The following is a 14,880-nucleotide window of genomic DNA, read 5'->3' on the forward strand; positions in this document are numbered from 1 at the left end:
TGAATTTGAAAACGTTGTGCAATCAAACACGTGCCAAGTAAATTGAAGTTCTGGTGGACTACATTATTCCTTTTGGATTAAGAAAAATAAAAGGTATTTGGACCTTACAATAGTGACACAGCTTTAACAGTCTCGTATCATAGGGCTGGAAATCTTACTACGTTCGACACTGGGAGAGAAAAACCCCCTCCAAGAACGAGGTCGTCAAAGTCCATCGATTTCTTAGTAGATCTGGGAAAGACCTCGGATTTCCCAGGAACCAGCATCTACATAAACCAACGATAACTACAACCAAATAAACCAGAAAGAGCCGTTCAAAGATATACTAGAGTGAAACCCGAAGTTATGTGGATGCATACTTGAGCTGAAGTACATTTTGGAGTAAGACGGGAAGAATGGTTTTCTTGCGAGTTCGGAGAAACTAATATGCCGCCCTCGTCACCCTTCTCGCTTATGAATTAAGCGCGCGGCTAAGGCTTTTGCATGTAGTTCTTCGCAATGTGTGGAGTGGCTCTCAAACTGTGAAAATAAAACATTATTCTGCGGCGATCCAATCTGCCGTTTAATAGTCGTCGTGTGAAAATGTACCAAAGTATTAGTTTTGAGTCTCGTCATGAGATTTTCCATTTATTAAAGATTAGGCTACGCACTAACTATTTTTGTATTGTCTAGAAAAAAAAAAAAAAAAAAAAAACCAATAATGTATATAATTACCCATAATTAGAAATTAGCGCAAATGAAAACCACATTTTTTTAAGATCAGCCGTTGAGTGGCAAATCGTCGTCGTACGGGTATGGAATGGAAAGAAAATCGGTGTTTCATCCGAATTAGAAGTGAAGACCTGTATATTCATAATTGTTCTCCCTTCCTCAGAATATGTTCCTACGTCGCCCCTTGAGCTCAACGGACACGCCGGATAATTCGTATAAAGTATGAGTGAGTTACGAAACTTCCTTAAACGGAATTCTCGAGTATTTTCGAAATATATATCTGTCTTATAAAACTTCTATTCCGGTATATAAAACAACCATATCCGTGCCATAATTTAAAGCGGATCGGCTACTAATTTTTCTTTCACGTTTGCCTTCTAGTTATATAATTATCATATTTTTCTCTTCTTTCCAATTTAATTTCTTTTACGCCATATTCTCTACACATAAGTCCTATATACATATATACATATAACTAGGTATAACTGGATACTATTTCCTCCTTCTTTATTTAATTACTTTATGCTAAGTTTATACTTATCTGGAAAACCATGAAGTCCAAACCCTTAAATTTTGAATTATTAAATAATAATTAGTAGATAATAATGGAACATTAAACCTTTCGTGTTTGTCCTGAGTAGAGCCTGAGGAAGTCCGATGATCAAATAGAGATGCGCTCGATTAGGGTTATGCTGTCGATTAAACGGCATACAAAGGTAGGGAGGGTAGAGAAGGGGTCAAAGTCATCTGAGTTCCCCAAGAGCGACGGAATATAGCCTGACTATTTGTCGGTAGTCGGTTAAACAGTTAGTTAAAATTCACATTCTTTTCTTTTTGATTTCTTTTGTAGAGTTCCTTTTGAACATTAAATCAAGTGTACCTAAAACATCTTTGCGAATGTGTTCGTATAGCAGATAGGAGAGTAGGAAAGATCCCACGACATTCCGGCGAGCTAGTTAGAGCATAGCTAGAGGTACACGTTCCGAAATCCTGCTATACTATTGGTGTCTGACCGTCAAAAAAAGTATGTACAACCTCCATCCGTACATACAATCTAACACCTCTACGAATATGAATTTCTGGCACATTACACATCCCATCATCTTGCCCAGCAGCCATCCACTGACTCTTGCAATAATCTCCCATTTTCATGAGCGGAATCTGCACGCTGGTCCTCGAGCTTAGCTTGGACTAATTCGATCCCAATATTGGCCTATTGGGGGGAGGAAGACGGTAAACAAGGCAGTAAACAAGTGCGTAAGATGCTTTCGACTGAAGCCCAGGGTATTGGAGCATATTATGGCGGATCTTCCAAAGGAGCGGCTCGATGGTTCTCATGCCTTTGAGATCACAGGCGTGGACTTCTGTGGGCCGTTTTTCTACAAACCGGAGGCACGCAACAAGGCTCCCATCAAGTGCTACGTCTGCGTCTTCATTTGTTTCGCTACCAAGGCTGTTCATCTGGAGCTTATAAAGGACTTATCCACAGTTGGTTTTCTACATGGACTAAAGCGCTTCATATGTACCAGACGGAAGCCGCGGCAAATTTGGTCAGACAACGCAACCAATTTTGTCGGCGCTAAGAATGAGCTGATGGAATTAAAGCGCCTGGTCCTCAGCGATGACCATCAGAAGGCGCTGCTGGATTTTTGCTTGGTCGAGGCTATAGACTGGCATTTCATTCCTCCGCGCTCCCCTCATTTTGGTGGTCTATGGGAGGCTGCAGTGAAGACGGCCAAGTACCACTTCTACCGTGCGATAGGCAACTCGGTTCTTGGATTTGACGAGCTGCGGACGCTGTTGTGCCACATCACGGCAGTGATTAATTCAAGACCTTTAGTTTCAATTTCAGAGAGCCCTGCCGATCAAGATGTTCTAACTCCAGCGCATTTCTTGAATGGTGGCCCTCCTGCTTCGTTCGCTGAGCCTGACGTCACGCAGCTAAACTTCGATCGCCTGGACGGCTGGCAGCGCGTTTCGTACCTGCAGCAGCTCTTTTGGTCCCGGTGGAAGGAGGAGTACATAACGTCACTGCAGCAGCGCTCAAAGTGGCGCACTGCGAAGCCTAGTTTAGCAGTAGCAGATTTGGTTCTTGTCAAGGATGAGAATCTTCCTCCCATGAAGTGGCCACTGGCGAGAGTGGTCGAGCTTTTGCCTGGACGAGATGGCGTTGCCCGAGTTGCTGTGCTGAAGACGTCATCTGGAATCACCAAGCGCGCCGTCAACAAGCTGTGCCTGCTGCCCCTTAAAGATGCTGTTGAAAGTCAGGCTTCCAACGGGGGGAGTATGTCGGGTCAAGCAGCTTAAATATTTCAAATTATTGCCAGTGGTGCGGCCCAAAGGAAATGCATTTTGGTGTTGTCGTTTCCAATGCCCCCCACTGCAAAGATCATTTGCTACCGCATATGCGCATGCAGCAGAATTCTTTCGTCTCCTTATGTCGCAATCTCTCGGACTCGGCTTAACAGCGTCCCCGAGCAGCTCTAACGCACTCGGGCTATCATACGCTCTCGCTCGCGTCTAAGCTTGCTGCATAGGGCCCGCCAATTTGGCCCGTCAGCCCATGCTTGGGCAGTCTTGAGCTAATCGTCGCAGCTATTAGACTAACATCCTTGCATCAATCGTTCGCCCCAATCATCCCCATATGTACATACCCGATAAGTTGGTTTACATATGCAAATAAATTGTGAATTATAAACAGCCTCTCGACTTTCATTAACTTCAAATTGCAACAGTTGTTAAAAACGCTTAATAGCTTAACACTATCCTTAAGTACCATGAAACGAACAGTATTGCATTGACTAACAGCAAAACACCTAGTTGATCAATAATGTTCTGAGAGTCTCCGCAGCAGCAGAGCTTTGTTTCATTCATTCTGGAGCGCACCTTGAGCAAACTTCCGCTTGGTGTTCTTTACGCCATTCTTAGGTGTACGGAAAAGCATTTCATGGCGGGCGGAAATTTAAGTTTTTCCATGGTTAAGAGTATTTTTGCACGCTGATTGTACAAATTATCTGCTGGCTTCGGCTGGCTTTGTTTTCAATTGGCAATGACAATTGTATCTGTTATTGCTGTTTCATCCCCATTGCCATCTTTTCTTGCCAAAGTCCAGGTTCATTCTGGCATCAGGACAGGGTTCAAGGGTCTCGGACCGGATCGGCGTGGGCGGTCGGGAAGGAGAAAGGTTGGTAAAAGTTTTAATAAGTTGCTCATTAGCACAGAAAATGAGGCCGGCGAGGCGGCAGCAAGACAAAATAATTTACACGCCAACATCCGTTGCAATTAAACTGCAAAAGGGAAAACTTAAATTTCAGGCCACGGCAGTGCCTTTGGCAGCTTTGGTGTCTTAGCCAGAACCATGTCCGTGCCCCCGTATCTTGGCCAAGTTTATGGCTTGCTCTGTAAATGAAGATTGAGATATCAACGGATGCCGGGGCTCAGAAAGAAACGAAACTTTTCTTTGGCCCAACTTTGGCCGCGAGTGCCTCGTATTTTCTAAATTTAATGAGTTGTATTACGAGCAACTTAAAGAGAGGAGTAGCTCTCGGAGGCTGTCGGAGGCACAGCCACAGCCATAGCTTGGTGTAAACTTATAAATGGCAAAGTTTGTGGATACCGCCTCCGGATCTCGCTGCTCCGCGTGATGCCACCTCGCCTTGTGACAGCTCCAGTAATGCACAAATTAAAGTTCTTTGCCAAACTACAGGCGGCAGAGGCTAAAAACTTTCCTCCTTGCTGCCAGTTGACATGTTGAGGCGCACAAGGATATGCGTAGCTACAAATTTGATATGTTAGACAAGTCCTGGCTACACACGCCACCGTCACAGCCACCGCCACCGCTGCGGGGCAGCTTCTCTCTCTGTGGCGGCTGCTGGTCTCCTGCACCATGGGCGAAAAGTGCAGTAAAACTTTGCGGGAGGAAATAGAGAAGGAAATATTGACATAACAAGCTGAGAATTACAGAGTTAATGCTGGGGGAAACAGAGATATGGGTTTTGGCTGGATATAAATGATATTATTTTTAGTAGAGGATGAATTAATCTGGGATTATCTATTTGGAAAGAATCTAAATGAATGAGTAGGAAAAAATAATACAGTTAGCCTTTGAAAAATCTAATTTACGAATTGAATACAATCTTACTTTCTCTCATCCAGTATTGATACTATACGTGGGATAATGGTGAAATATTTCTAATTATTTCCGTGGTGTGTTTTCCCTCCACTGCCTGGATGGCTCCGTGGCTCCTTGGCTGGGCTTTGCCGGTGTAAAAGATTAAGCACATTTATGTGACAAGTGCGACATCAGCAGAGACAGCGACAGCGAGGAGCAGGCTAAGTGGCAGAAGGATAAGCACGCGAGGCAGGATTTCCACGCATGCCACGCATGTGCCACAATTTAAAGTTGAGCACTAATGAAATTTGAGCTCCTGCCTGGAAACGAAAGGCAGCTGCAACTTAAATGTATGCCCGACAAGACCAAAAATGGCTGGAACCAGTCCTGGCCCGATGCTTTTTGAGCTCTGGCTTCAAAGTTGCCAGAAGTTGGAGAGAGTTCTAGTTTTGTCAAGGGTAAGAAGCAGATAAAGGGGTGCATTTCTGTGAGATGGCTCTACTTGAGACGTTGCGCATCGAATACAAAGCAGATATCTTTGGGATTGTCTCATTAGGGGCACCGGAGAGCAGCCCCAATGGTCCCCGTCACGCTCCAAGTCACAAAGTGAGCCCAAAACTGAATGGTCCCCCTGCCACAAACTGAAAACTTTGCCACTTCTGCCAGCTCACCGAACAGAATAGCTCATCAATAACCCATTTGTGCGATACTCCACACAGCACAGAGGAGGGCAAAGCAGGGCAGGGCAGGAGAGGCCAGGTCATGGCATGACCTTACCCACTGGGAATCGGAAACAGCTTTGAGCCAGATATCCTAGTGGATACAAAATGGTAAGCCCACCAGCGACTGCTTCTCGCAGTTTCGCTTATTCACTTTGCCATTCATACTCGTACTCGTAATCATACTCCGGTGCGGATTTGGATTCGGATGGAGGTTGGGATGGGGAATTGAGTAGCATAAATCAGGGACGGACGGACGGAAGCATTTCAAGAAATGGGAAATCCCAATCCGAGCCTGTTAATCTCCAGCATCTGTGTGGTTTTTTCATTGGCAATCAACGCATCAGCGGGAAAATGTTTCTTTCAATTATTGGTAATGAGAGATGACTCCGTCGTCCTGCCGCTTAGAGCGAGTAAGTCTCTCGAAAATAGCATGGCATGCAACATGTTGAGCGTGTAATGTACGGCACTGTCTAACAGGCGAAATGAAATGAAAATTTAATAAAATAAAAGTATACGACTCCGCTCAGTTCCAGCCAAAGACGTTTGCCGTAAATGAAGATATATGCCAGCCGGGCGTATAAGTAATATGCGCAAATGTGCGCATAAAATAAAGCAACTTGTAGCAATTTCCCCTTGCGCGCTCCCCGGTCCCCGGCTACCCCTAGGGGCAGGGACTGACTGCCACTCTTCCACTTCGCCATCGCTGGGCTCCACCCTTACTTCGTCCTCGGCTTCGGCTCCTTGTGTTTAATTTAGGCAGCCATAAACGTAATGCGGAGGGACCTCAAGTACGGGTATGCGTACTTGTACACGAGACTCTGAAGCGAACCGTATTTATATGGCGCTCCATAAAATAAAAAAAAACCGGTATAAGCCTCCCCTTGCCCTATTTCTTACCATCCATCCTGTTTTGTGTTTCATTTCCGGAGCATGGCTAACATAAAATAGAATTTTATTTCAGTCAGCTTTAAAGACAGGGAAATTGCCTTTCGTTTCATCGAAAGACATTAGCCCATTAAACGGTAAGATATTTCGATAGCTACATAGGAGAATGATAGCTTTCTCTCCAATTCCTTGTGAGTGCAACCCATTTCCAATCATTGAGTTTCGAGCCCCTATCACTGTTTTTGCCTCCGCCCTTAGAAGACGCTCGCTGCGACCCGGTTGTCCCATTGTGCGATGGGATGTGAGTACTCGACATCAAAGGCATGCCATCGTCCTGTCCCGTGAACCCTGCGACCGTGTGTCCTTGGCTGCCAGCATGTTAGCATATCAGCGATGCCATCCATCAAATATGACTCGGGGGTGTCATACTTCGCGTCGCGTGCCTTATGCGAGCAAGTATGTACTCGGATGAAGGCTCTCTGCAACTGGCAATGGTCTGACTCTGTGTCTGTGTGTGTGTCTGTGTCTGTCTGTCAAAATTTTCAAAGGGAGAGGCTCCTGGTTTCTAGCATTCAACCCCAACCCATCTGTATCAAACCATTTTAGAGCCCCTTGATGGTGCTCGTCGAACCCGATACTCACTTGGGTGAGCATCAAAATTGTAGCCTATTTTGTTGTCTACTTTATTGAGTTGCCCCTCATACGCACGCCCATAGACCAGACCCAGTATGAGATAATAAATTGAATTAAATTGGGGAGGTTTCCACTTGTTGGAAGAGGACATATATAGAAAGTCTTGCTTAAGCGAAAAGTCGGTTTAATTTTCGGCAAACATGCCTTTTTAATTCTTCTATTTTCTGCTGGCTGGTACATGGGCCAGTCCTGGATTCGTGTTGCTGACAAAGTCAAAATATTGTTGACAGCACATGTGGCGGCATACTCGTATGAAAAAGAAATTGTTTCCTCTTCTGGCTCTGACCCTGGATCTTGCTCTGACTCTGGTCTTGGCAGCCTCTACTGGCTAATCAAGCGGCAGCTGTGTGCATGGCATGTGCCTGGATATGTGGATATGGGGATGTGGTAGGAGAGCGAATGTGTGCCAGGAATATGTAGACATAACTGAGAGGAGTGCCAATACTTGTGGATTTGAGGTTGTATACGAGAGCTATGCCAGCAGCAGGGATCCACCTGCACTGTGGCATCTACACTTTGCTTGGTCTTCAGCTTACACATAATTTAATATTTCATTTGTGGTAGAGTGTAGTGTAGAGTGTGAGTTACTCTTCCTTTAGTTTCAATTAAATTTAAGCTCGGCTTAGAGCGTGGAAAATGGCATAGCACACATTTCAGGGCCAGACAGCAGGGCTAAGTTGATGCAACAATAATTAACTGCATCCAGGGGAATAGGAGGCGAGGAACGGTAAAAGGATCTAGCTCAGACAGCACAGTAACTTCCCCTCCCCTTCCCCAACCACTCTTCTGACCAGCTTAACTTGGCATTAACGCAATTTGTCAGAGCAGAGAAGACACCAGAGCCGACAGCTTAGCCAGCTTCCAAAAGCTTCCAGCTTTTGGACCTCCCCAAAAATATACAGAAAACGAGAGAAACATTTTTATACCCGATACTCAAAATGAGTATTGGGGTATATTAGATTTGTGGTAAAAGTGGATGTGTGTAACGTCCAGAAGGAATCGTTTCCGACCCCATAAAGTATATATATTCTTGATCAGCATCAAAAGCCGAGTCGATTGAGCCCTGTCTGTCTGTCCGTCTGTCCGTCTGTCCGTCCGTCCGTCTGTCCGTCCCTTCAGCGCCTGGTGCTCAAAGACTATAAGAGCTAGAGCAACGATGTTTTGGACCCAGACTTCTGTGATATGTCACTGCTACAAAAATATTTCAAAACTTCGCCCCGCCCACTTCCGCCCCCACTAAGGACGAAAATCTGTGGCATCCACAATTTTAAAGATATGAGAAAACCAAAAACGCAGAATCGTAGAGGATGACTATATGTTCTAGAGTGTAAAATCTCAACCAGATCGTATAATTATTATAGCCAGAATCAAGAAAACAATTTCATTCTTTCTCGCCCTGTCTCTCTCTAACACACACGTAGCATAGGCGGCTTTGCTTAGAGTAAAACATTAGCGCCTAGATCTCAGAGACTACAAAAGCTAGAGCAACCAAATTTGGTATCCACACTCCTAATATATCGGACCGAGACGAGTTTGTTTCAAAATTTCGCCACACCCCCTTCCGCCCCCGCAAAGGACGAAAATCTGGGGCATCCACAAATCTCAGAGACTATTAAGGCTAGAGTAACCAAATTTGGTATCCGCACTCTTGTTAGATCTTACTATAAAACGTGTATCTCAAAATTTCGCCCCACCCCTTCCGCCCACACAAAGGACGAAAATCTGTTGCATCCACAATATTGCACATTCGAGAAAACTAAAAACGCAAAATCATAGATAACAACCATATCTATCAGATTGCTGAATCTGGACCAGATCAGATAATTTTTATAGCCAAAAGGAACAAATCAATTTGCACTGGCTACGCAGCGCCCGACGTCACGCTCAGACTGATTTTCTGTCTCTCTCGCACGCACTCTTTGTCGTGTCGTTTAATATTAGCGGCGTCTGCCGGAGGAGAGCCATACTGACTTAGTATCGGGTATAACTGTAGAGTTGCGGTGTCCGCAGCAACTCACAACGTTCCCCCTCGTTTTGTTTATATATAATCAGACCTATATGTATGCAGTAATTATGTGTACGAATGTCTATGTTTTAGCTACATAAACAGGAGGGAAAAAATGGAACATTGAGCTGACAGGTGAAATGGAATTGCGTGGGCTGCATTTACACATTATTCTGATGCGGCTTTTACTTCAGCCTCAGTTTCATTCCCATTCTCAAGACTACAACTTGGGAGGATCCTATTGAAAATGAAAAATAGTAGAAAGCTGGGAAAAATTCAACAAAAAAACGATATATGTGTACGAATACTCGTCGTCTCCCATTTCCCAACTATGAAACGGCAATGGAAAATGTGGTTTAAACAATACCGAGCCGGTGAGCTCTCGAAGGGATTTAACAATGAAAGACAGGCAGGAGGAATGGAAAAGGAAAAGGTAGAGGAATGGTAAGTCTCGTTTTTAACTCCAAATTGTAATCTTGGGGAGGGCATACGTCTGTGGCAAAGAGAGAGAAGTCAGAGTAGAGTGGATTTCCATTCGATGAAAAGTACTTAATTGGGATTTCAAATCTGTCAGAGAATATTTTGGGGAGCTAGAGATTCTAATATGAATTATTTTAGCAATTACTTTAATTATTTTTGAGGGTAAAGTTTATCTTTGAGTCTTAGTTTCAATACCAACAAGTTTTCTTCTGAGATTATTTTAAAATTTAATTTTACCTTTTTAAAGTCCCTTCTGGATTTACCTCGTGCCACATAAATCTGTACAGATTTCCTTGGATTGGTCTTGCCCATGTTGCGTCGTAACAATTACAAAGCCTGCCACTCAGTTGCTCATTGATAGCTTAAATCTGGCAGTGCCACTGCCACATCGCGTGTCCCAACCCGTGCGACTGTTGGCCAGCAGCTGCAGTGGCTGCTGGGAATTAGAATGGAGCAGCAGCAAATCGCCTTACCAGCTTGTGGGAAAACCCTAATAAACCAGCAAGAAAGTGCACAGTTAAGTCTTCTGCTGCTGTTTCCCCTACTGGTGATGCTGCCTCCTTCAATGGTAGTGGCACGCCTCTTTTCAGTGAAGCCACCGAAGCAGTCGTTGACTTCAACTTTGACCAGAGCGATTTAAATCAGTGCCTGGGCATATAAATTTAAGAATGCTCCGCTCTCGCTTATCCACGTCCATGACTTTGGGTTAGGCATTTGCCAGTCTCTGGCGATGAGTCAGAGCTAGCTATGGGTGGGATGGAATGGGGGTTTGACGTGGGGAATGGGGAATAGGGAGGAGCCACTGCTGTGCCTTTTATGCCCGCCAATTTCAGCCTGTCTCCGGCTCTGGAGCTACGGCTGCTGGTGCCTCCTCTTCTTGCTACAAATCATGATAATAAATTCCAATTTTATTTAGTCAGTGAGGCGGCAAAGCACCCTTGTCATCGTCATCGCCATCGCCATCGCCATCGGGGAAACGGCAACGGGAGGCATCCAAATAAAGGCAACCGCTGCATCTGCTTGCCCCTAAAAAAAGGGTCCTGTGCCCCTTCTACTGGCTGCCATCCTCTCTCTATATAATATAAAGTATATCTCTCTCTGTGTTTCAACTAACTGGATTAACGGTTCATTTTTATGACTTTTTATTTTATATAAAATATTGTACGTTCTACACTCAGCATTCAGCTTTCCGCTTTCTGCTGTTTGGGATTTCCTTTTCAGCACTTCGCTCAAAAAGAACTGCGGCTGTAAATTCACTCTTGAATTGACTTGGCCTGTTTAACTTTTGGCCAGACATAATCATGCCTGATTATAATGAATAGTTGTGGTCTGACTCCGAACAAAAATTATAAAAGGCACCATCGGAACCCACAGATAGAAGAGAGCAAGGAGGGGTAGAAGCCAGAGGCAGAGAAAGGCAGCCGACTGGCCATCAGGTCATCAGTCAGTCTGTGCAGACTGTACTGGACCGCAAAGCTTCTGGTTATTCCTTCTGCATTTCCGCCTTTAGCCTGTGTAGCTGCCCCTGACTGTGGCAGCATCAGCAGCCAAAACACATTAGCAGCGTGCTAAAAATGTCGCACAGCTCAGTCGCCTCAACGCACACAGCGCAAAACGAGGGTCGATCCTACACTAGATGTTCTAGTTTTCGTTGGGGCGGTAAAATATTTGGATTTATGGTTGGTTTTATGGGTTTTTATGCTTTACAGGATCAATTGGAAGTATTTTCATCTTCTGGGGTCAGGCTATTTTTGAATTTATGCTTCAAGCTCTCATATTTTCTTGAGAAGTTTGTGGGTAGACTCTCGTTTGCTGGTGACTGACCAGGCTAAGAGCTCTCTTTTTTCTCCAAGCTGGGTTGACAGGACATGTGGCAGTTTCCAGATTACAGTGCCTGCCCCGTACCACACACACTCTCTCTCTCTCTCTCTCTTTCTCATGCTCTCCTCTTGCCTGTGGCTCTTCATTGCCTGTTGGCAATTACAACGTTGCAATGTTGATGGCATTTTTCTTCCCTTTTTTATGCATATGTATGCACAGATAGACACATATATATGCACGAGTACAATTATGTTCAATGCCCCCGGACAAGGAGCAGCTTACATACATACATATGTTCAGAGGAGAAGCAAGGGTGACAGAGGAGGGGCATGGGTGGAAAGTGGCTGGTCATTTCCGCTTTTCTTCATGAGTCCCTCCATTTTAGTATAATAGACTTTCTAATGATTGAGCACTCTCCGAGCTTGATTGCAATTACCTTTGTGGTTGGGCTTACTTTTGATACGATACGTCTATGGAATTATGACATTAGGTCAGAACAGGATTGCCCTAATTGGAATATAATTCGAATAGAGTATGTTTGAGTGTTTTTATACTTAGCACTGGCCATGAACTAATTGTGTGAAAGGAAAAGTACAATAGAACGATGCTTAAATAATAGTAGAGACATTAATTGTGCGATATTTACACTCTGCATATATAAATATCATCCCACTTTCTCACCTGACAAGCTCAGCTGTGGATGTACCAAAGTACATATTACAGCATTAAAGAATTTGGTTAGAAGGATAAATCCATTCCCCCACCATAGGAATACCTCAATGTAGCATTATACGAGAAGTATCCATTCATCCGAGGGTGGATTTTCTCTTTTTGGGGGGTTGCAATTGGATAAAAACAAACAGTTTTTTATTTCAACTTGGCCATTGCTTCATTAAAAAATCGATGCCTGGGGGTTCGGTGCAAACCACCCTCTGTTTCGAGTCATCCAAGGAGTACAAAAGAGTTAATGACAAATTCATCCCGTTGCTTGCGCCGGCACATGCTATTGTCTATCTGCCTCTGGGGCGTCGGGCGACTGTACATGTGGAACCATGCCTGAAATGTGCATTCGACACACATACGTATGTATCGAATTCGTATTTGCTTTTGTATTCGTATCTGAATATGGTCCTTTTGTCTGTTTTCGGAAACAGGCACGAACGGAGGCAGATCCATTATTGTGCATCGACCTGTTTGATTGGCTTTTCTTTTTCCAAGTTTTTAATTAGTCTGCAGAGTGTGGGGCCGGCTGTAGAGGGGATAGGGCTGTGCCATGCGGCAGAGTGATTGTTCTTTGGCGCATTAAACAAAACGAAATATTTCATAAGCACATTGCGCTCTCGCCACAATGCCACAAATGATTTATATGCAAAGTGGTATAAGCAGACAAAAGTGTGTGCCTTCTCTTTTCCAGCTCCTCTCGGACCCACTCTCACCTAGGCCGACAAGCCAAACAAAACAAATCGGTGGAAATCGAGTAAACTTCGCTCCGCTTCACTCCATAGCTTTGGCTACAAATTTTCCAAAAATGTATAACAATGGCTCACACACAAACACACACTACAGCACACTCTAACACATGCATATGTGTATGCAGGGGAAAATGTGGAAAAGAGCAGAGCTCACCCCCCGTGGGCCACGTATTGGCCACGTTACGGCTGAGTAGCTCTTAGCTTAGGGTCCCGGCTCTTGGCCCAACAATGTAACCAGGAGACTGTAAAATTTATGCACTTTTGAGGATTTGCCGAAAAGGGATGCGAGAATGATTGGAAATCTCTCAAGATCTTCTCAGACGGAGAACAATGGGAGCCGCGGGAGATTTACTTTATTTAAGATGCTAAATTCAGTTCATCTAGCGACGCTATTAAATCTTCCCAAATGTGTAAATCTATCCTCATATCTATCTCTATTTTCTATCTCTGTAGATATCCTCAGTCTGTAACAAGAATCCACTCTGATTATTCCCTTTCAACTCAATTAAAGCCATTGAATCTCAAGTTCTGCTTGATGTATGCAAGACCTTTGAGTAATTCATTTTCTTTTCACTAAATTACAATTTCTTTGTGCTGTGAATCTTATGCCCCACCCGTTCCTGTGGCACTCACCTTATTGGAATTTCCATTGAATTTCAATAGCTTCTTGCAGGACTTGCCGCGACTCTCAAAGTAGATTTCCTGTGGCGTCCGTCGGCGTCGCTGTCCGGATGCAGTGGCCGCTTTGCATTGCAGTTGAGACGAGAATGGATCGCTGCTGTGGCACTCGATGCCTGCCACCGAATGCGTTGCCTTGTGGCGATTAACACAAAAGAGGCGACTCAAGCTGCCGCAACAACCGCTCGGCGGCGCCGAATAGGATGCTGCTGCTGCCTCAGTTCCTGTAGTGGCTGCTGCTGTTGCTGCTGCTATTGTTGCTGTTGAATTGTTGTTGGAACAGCGGGCGGATATGGTCATTAGGTTGCCATTGTGGCGTGTCTGGCGATTAACATCCATTTCCATGTTAGCCGGCAACAGAACTGTTGCCTGCTTCTCAGCGTCTTCCGCTGTGGACGCCTATTTCTTCAATTTTTTCAGTTGTTTTGAAATTTTTGGTTTCGGCTGTCTATCTGTCCATATAAATATTTGTCTGCGTCTTCCTCTCAAAGGATAAATGTCTCTGTTTGACTGTTGTTGTTTAACTGGTGAACAACTTGGCGCCCTTACACCTACAGGCACACACACACACACAAACTCAGGCAGAGAGGGGCACGCACTTACGTACGCTCTCCCACACAGGCAGGAAACCAACGGACACGGAAATGGAAGCCAACCAACGCGTCGTGCTTGGCCGAGGACAGCAGGCCAACTGATAGCAGACGCTGGCCGCAGCCAGCTTTGCTACGTAGCGTTGCCAGATGGCCACAAGAATGAAAGAGAGGGAGGGAGAGAGCGAGAAAGAGAGAGACGCTGACTAAGAGAGAGAGTGCGCAGGACATCTCGCTCTCTCTCTCTCTCTCTCTCTCCCTCTCTTGTGGAACATGAATCACCTTGTTCGTGAATGAATGAAGCAAAGTTATTACCGCCTCTCGTTCTTTTTGTAGGCTGTGTTGTTGCTGTTTTTGCTTCTATAGTTTTTTTTTGTTTACGTTTCCCAGGGTCAAAGTTGTAGAGGATTTCCCCTAATGTTTGTAATTGTTTGTGCTGCGGCGGCCACATCTCACGCCTCATGTTAGGCAGTGTAATAGAAGTATAAATAGGAATGGGTAGCAAATGAACGGTGTGGTAATATCACTTGAAACGCCTTTCATGCGGAAAAGTAAAACAACAGATAATTCATGAAAAGGGGTTTCACTGATCTGTACGACAACCTATCTGTACATGTAAACATATCGTACATTGGCATATTCTCTAGAAATATTCTATGGAAATATCATTCTGATAGATTGATCTCCGACAAGTGAAAAAATTAAGTTCCCT

General features: G+C 44.5%; 1 protein-coding gene across 1 annotated transcript in view; it reads right to left on the bottom strand.

The window, feature by feature from the left end:
* Positions 1-14,259, bottom strand: part of LOC117194208 — a 28,512-nt gene extending 14,253 nt beyond the window's left edge. Inside the window, exon 1 of the mRNA XM_033398867.1 lies at positions 13,534-14,259. Within this exon, the coding sequence (XP_033254758.1) occupies positions 13,534-13,923 (390 nt within the window). The 5' untranslated portion in view covers positions 13,924-14,259. The remainder of the gene's footprint in view (positions 1-13,533) is intronic.
* Between the last annotated feature and the right edge of the window lie 621 nt (positions 14,260-14,880).

Source organism: Drosophila miranda (assembly GCF_003369915.1).
Source record: "Drosophila miranda strain MSH22 chromosome Y unlocalized genomic scaffold, D.miranda_PacBio2.1 Contig_Y2_pilon, whole genome shotgun sequence".
NCBI lineage: Eukaryota > Metazoa > Arthropoda > Insecta > Diptera > Drosophilidae > Drosophila > Drosophila miranda.